General features: G+C 42.7%; 1 protein-coding gene across 1 annotated transcript in view; it reads left to right on the top strand.

Moving 5' to 3' along the window:
• Positions 1 to 6,080, top strand: part of LOC132160677 (serine hydroxymethyltransferase, mitochondrial-like) — a 45,833-nt gene that overhangs the window by 17,303 nt on the left and 22,450 nt on the right. The window contains exons 2-3 of the mRNA XM_059570314.1: positions 2,921 to 3,097; positions 4,500 to 4,579. Coding sequence (XP_059426297.1) covers positions 2,921 to 3,097; positions 4,500 to 4,579 — 257 coding nt within the window. The remainder of the gene's footprint in view (positions 1 to 2,920; positions 3,098 to 4,499; positions 4,580 to 6,080) is intronic.

Below are 6,080 nucleotides of genomic sequence, written 5' to 3'. Positions count from 1 at the left end.
TGACATTCATTTTCGGTTTACGTTTTCGGCTGTTTTTTTTTATTTCGGCCCGAAACCGATAATACCATTTCGGCCGAAAATTTTCGGCGGCCGAAATTTCGGTGCACCCCTAGTACGAGTGCGTGACGGTGTGTGAATGAGTGTGAGCAAGCGTGTTTGTGAGTGAGTGTGCATGAGTTAGTGAGTGTGTGTGATTAAGTGAGTGTGCGAGTGCGTGAGTGAGTGTGAGCAAGCGTGCATGCGTGAGTGAGTGTTTGTGAGTGACCGTGTAAGTGTGTGTGTGTGTGTGTGAGTGTGCACGTGAGTGAGTGAGCATGAGTGTGCGCGAGTGAGTGTGAACAAGCGTGCACATGAGAGTGAGCGTGAGTGTGCATGAGTTAGTGAGTGTGCGTGAGTGAGTGCGAATGAGTGTGAGCAAGCGTGAGTGTGCATGCGTGAGTGAGTGAGTGTTTGTGAGTGAGTGACCGTGCGAGTGAGTATGCACGTGAGTGAGTGAGCTTGAGTGTGCACGAGTGAGTGTGAGCAAGCGTGCGGGAGTGAGTGTGTGTGAGTGAGTGACCGTGCGAGTGAGTGAGTGTGCGTGAGTGAGTGTGCGAGTGAGTGTGAGCAAGCCTGTGAGTGAGTGACTGCGAGTGAGTATGCACGTGAGTGAGTGAGTGTGAGTGTGCGCGAGTGAGTGTGACCAAGCGTGCGGGAGTGAGTGTGTGTGAGTGACCGTGCAAGTGAGTGAGTGTGCGAGTGAGTGTGAGCAAGCCTGTGAGTGAGTGTTTGTGAGTGAGTGACCGTGCGTGTGAGTTTGTGTGTGTGCACGTGAGTGAGTGAGCGTGAGTGTGCGCGAGTGAGTGTGACCAAGCGTGCGGGAGTGAGTGTGTGTGAGTGAGTGACCGTGCGAGTGAGTTTGTGTGTGTGCACGCGAGTGAGTGTGCGCGAGTGAGTGTGCGGGAGTGAGTGTTTGTGAGTGAGTGACCGTGCGAGTGAGTTTGTGTGTGTGTACATGAGTGAGTGTGCGAGTGAGTATGCACGTGAGTGAGTGAGTGAGCTTGAGTGTGCGCGAGTGAGTGTGAGCAAGTGTGCGGGAGTGAGTGTGTGTGAGTGAGTGACCGTGTGAGTGAGTGACCGTGCGAGTGAGTTTGTGTGTGTGCACGTGAGTGAGTGTGCGGGAGTGAGTGTTTGTGAGTGAGTGACCGTGCGAGTGAGTTTGTGTGTGTGTACGTGAGTGAGTGTGCGAGTGAGTATGCACGTGAGTGAGTGAGTGAGCTTGAGTGTGCGCGAGTGAGTGTGAGCAAGTGTGCGGGAGTGAGTGTGTGTGAGTGAGTGACCGTGCGAGTGAGTGAGTGAGTGTGCGTGAGTGAGTGTGCGAGTGAGTGTGAGCAAGCCTGTGAGTGTTTGTGAGTGAGTGACCGTGCGTGTGAGTTTGTGTGTGTGCACGTGAGTGTGCGGGAGTGAGTGTGTGTGAGTGAGTGACCGTGCGAGTGAGTATGCACGTGAGTGAGTGAGCTTGAGTGTGCGCGAGTGAGTGTGTGTGAGTGAGTGACCGTGCGAGTGAGTTTGTGTGTGTGCACGTGAGTGAGTGTGCGCGAGTGAGTGTGCGGGAGTGTGCGGGAGTGAGTGTGTTTGAGTGAGTGACCGTGCGAGTGAGTTTGTGTGTGTGTGTGTACGTGAGTGAGTGTGAGGGAGTGAGTGTTTGTGAGTGAGTGACCGTGCGAGTGAGTATGTGAGTGAGTAAGTGAGCTTGAGTGTGCGCGAGTGAGTGTGAGCAAGCGTGCGGGAGTGAGTGTGTGTGAGTGGGTGACCGTGCGAGTGAGTGAGTGAGTGTGCGTGAGTGAGTGTGCGAGTGAGTGCAAGCAAGCCTGTGAGTGTTTGTGAGTGAGTGACCGTGCGTGTGAGTTTGTGTGTGTGCACGTGAGTGAGTGAGCGTGAGTGTGCGGGAGTGAGTGTGTGTGAGTGAGTGACCGCGCGAGTGAGTTTGTGTGTGTGCACGTGAGTGAGTGTGCGCGAGTAAGTGCGTGTTTGTAAATGTGAGTGAACGTGTGAGTGTGTGTGTGAGTGTGCACATGAGTGAGTTAGCGTGAGTGTGCACGAGTGAGTGTGAACATGCGTGAGTGAGTGACCGTGAGGGTGAGCGTGAGTGTGCGCGATAGGGCTGTGCGATTAATCGAAATCGCGATTTGAGTGTGCGCGATTGCTAAATTGCTTTATAGCATGATTTTCCGCAGCCCCGACCTCCCGCAGTATGTTATTTGAACCAATCAGGATGCAGCACACCTAAGTGGAGCGCGAGAACAGCGCAGACTGGGCATATGCCTAACTCCAGGTTCACACACTCTTTCTGTGATGCGTAGCCTTTTTTTTTAGAGCCCATGTTAACGGAACAGAAGGTTCACACTGCACGCGGTAAAAGATGAGAACAGAAAAGGTTATAAATAGAAAGGTGCGGAAAGATTTAATATCTTGCGCATGAGCACAGAGAGAGTTGTGAGTGCACAGGACACAGGTTGAGTGAGAGGAGACACGTTGTAAGGCAGCGTGTATCTGAGCCTTATACAGTCTATGATCCGAGCACGTGCTACTGGTTTTGTTAACAGAGCAAAGGAAATCTGCGTGCGAGCGGATAGATTCGCACTCGTGCATTATTTTAATGTGCTTTCGCGTTACAATAATGCGCTCTTGTTGCTGCTTCTGAACTTTTTGATAAAACTCTCATTGGTTTTCTTTTGGAAATATATTTCAAATTTATACTGAATGCATTTATGACTGTAAAGCATGCCTGTGTGTGTCAAAATCGTTATTAAAATCGAAATCGCAAAATTGATCAAAAATCGTGATAGGTTTTTTTTTTTAGGATAGCAGTATATAAGTAATTTATCTCTATATAAAGTCCCCACAATTCACAAATACCCAACGTGTGTGTGTGTTTCAGCCGGTGTGCCGTGTTTCGGCTGCCGTCAGATCCCAGCATTCAGCTGCGGCGGTCTCTGATGACGAGCGCTCGTGGACGGGACAGGAGAGTCTGTCTCAAGATGACCCCGAGATGTGGAAGCTTCTGCAGAAGGAGAAGGACAGACAGAGCCGAGGACTGGAGCTCATCGCCTCCGAGGTGATACTCCACACCACTTTCAGATTAATCACATTCATTACATGATTAATTCATTGAATTAATCGCAGATTAATCACACATCAATTTTTGCTGAGAAATTACCCCCTAAAAAGATCATTTAAAAATTCTTAGAAGGCCAGTAGGTTTAGTCATTCACTGCATCCCAAATGATGCACTTATGCACTTAACTATGTTGTGTTTGACTTTTAAAAGGTTATTTTGTCAGTAATAATTGGAGTCTGATAGTCCCTCCCCCTTCGCGCCACAATAACGCTGTGACAGTTAAGTGAATGAAGTGTTCAAAATTTTTTCTTCATTTAAGTGCAGCATTCGGGTTTTAAAGTGCACTTTTTCTTTTTTGCTATTTTCAGTGAGAACACACTACTCACTATTTATACTTCAAAACGTCATAGAATAGTTCGATTTGGGTCTTAATGAGGGAGTCATTGAATCATTCTTTCAACCAGTTTGCTCAAATGACTGATTCATTCGAAGTAACTGTCTTTCTGAATGAGTCGTTGAAACAATGACTCACTCTAGTCGATCAAATGGCTGATTCATTGAGTTACTAAGCAAGTGCTCCTTTATGAATGAGTTGTTGAATCACTGACTTATTAACTAATTAAAACTGCTAAATCATTCAGAAATTAAGCAAGTGATTCTTTATGAATCAATCATTGAATCATTGATTCACTTGATTCATTCAGACAGCTAATTCATTCAGAAACTGAGCAAGTGATTCTTTATGAATCAATCATTGATTCACTTGATTCATTCAGACAGCTAATTCATTCAGAAACTGAGCAAGTGATTCTTTATGAATCAACCATTGAATCACTGACTCACTTGATTTATTCAAACTGCTAAATCATTCAGAAACTGAGCAAGTGACCATCATTATGAATGAATCACTGAATCATTGACTCACTTGATTTGTTCAAATCTGTGGATTGATTCACTAATGAAGCACCGCTGTGTTGATCAAAGATGCTCAACATTTCTGCTGTAGCTTCGACTGGAACTATTTGCATTGGTGAAATTGATCAAAACAAACAATTCTGACTATACTGTGTCTAAGATTTAACTCCGTATGAACTTGATATCAATATCACAATTGCAGTGTTGCAGATATTGAGAATCTATGCAGGTGTGATATTGCTGAACTTTATCATAAGATGTAAATATAAGTTCCAGGGCGGGATCAAAGTGATTACGGCTTATTTTATTATAGCTAACTGAAATGAATGAAGGAATGGTGTGATTGTGAAGAATAAAGATCACATGACTGCCATCTTCCTCCAGATCTGGAAGTGTTTGTGCTGTTAGATGTATTGTTATTTTGGTGTGTGTGTGTGTGTGTGTGTGTGTGTGTGTGTGTGTGTGTGTGTGTGTGTGTCAACAGAACTTCTGCAGTCGTGCGGCTCTTGAGGCTCAGGGTTCATGTCTCAACAACAAATACTCTGAAGGATACCCAGGAAAAAGGTGTGTGTGTGTGTGTATTTTTTGTTTATTAAGTTATTCAGAACCACATTTAAAAACACCATTTGGATTTTAGTTACTTTAAATCCAGCTGAAGAGTCTGTACACTCTTAAAAAATACAAAGGTTCTTTACCGGCATCAACGGTCCTATGAAGAACCTTGAAGATCCATTGAACCATCCAATAAAGAAAAGGTTCTATAGATTTTTTTAAATGTTCTTCAAAATGGTTCTTTTAGGAACTGTTCGCTGAAAGGTTCTTTTGGGAACCAAAAATGGTTCTTCTATGGCATCACTGCAAACACAGTTTTACGAGTGTGTGAAACTGATGTTCCTCATGCTTCAGCTTTTGCTGGAATTGAAGTGATTTCTATATGAAACCATCATGAATCCTGATTAAGGACTGGAGATAAATATTTAGATTTTCAGGAACCAAAACAAATGTTTTACACATTTTTTTAAAAGGATTTTCACGAGGAAAATAATTTTTTTTGCAAATCCTTATTCATTTATTTATTCATTAATTAATTGTTCTTTTTTATTTTTGTTTAGTTTTATTTGTACTTTTTAGAATTTTTATTTATTTACATTTTGTTATTTTTATAATTTTATGTACTTTTACTTATTTATTTATAACTTGTTTTGTATATTTTGTTCATTTTATTTCTATTTAATTTGTCTGTAAGTATTATTTTTATTTCTTGTTATTTTGTATCTTTTTATTTACTTATTGTATTTATTTATAATTCAGTTGTTTTTTATATTTTTTTCTATGGTACGTATTTTTGTGTGTATGTATTGTTATTTTTATCATTTTATTTACTTATTTAAAATTTGTTTTTTATACTTTTATTAAATATTTATATTTAATTTGTCTATTGTCTATTGTACAGTCGTGGCCAAAAGTTTTGAGAATTACATAAATATTAGTTTTCAAAAAGTTTGCTGCTAATCTGCTTTTAGATCTTTGTTTCAGTTGTTTCTGTGATGTACTGAAATATAATTACAAGCACTTCATACGTTTCAAAGGCTTTTATCGACAATTACATGACATTTATGCAAAGAGTCAGTATTTGCAGTGTTGGCCCTTCTTTTTCAGGACCTCTGCAATTCGACTGGGCATGCTCTCAATCAACTTCTGGGCCAAATCCTGACTGATAGCAACCCATTCTTTCATAATCACTTCTTGGAGTTTGTCAGAATTAGTGGGTTTCTCTTACGAGAGCTCTCTCGTACTGCGTCTTAGCTAAGACGCTACGGGAAAAGTCTCTTTTCACGAAATACTGAAGCAAAAAATTATCCTTAATTTTGTATTTTTGTAAAGCGCATTTGCAGCAGTACACAGCCATAGGCGAGACGGCTCGTTCGCTCATTGGCTTGTTCTGCGGCAACTGCACAGCCTATCGAGCGCGGGCTGATGCAACATCAGACCAATAAGGGCGCTTCGCGCCCTTCTTGCCACTTCCCGCCGAAACGGGTGTGGCCCAACCTATAAAAGGAGCTCG

The sequence above is a fragment of the Carassius carassius genome, chromosome 17 (genome assembly GCF_963082965.1).
Source record: "Carassius carassius chromosome 17, fCarCar2.1, whole genome shotgun sequence".
Taxonomy (NCBI): domain Eukaryota; kingdom Metazoa; phylum Chordata; class Actinopteri; order Cypriniformes; family Cyprinidae; genus Carassius; species Carassius carassius.
The sequence above is the reverse complement of the archived record's forward strand: the minus strand, read 5'-3'. Positions and strand labels throughout refer to the sequence as shown.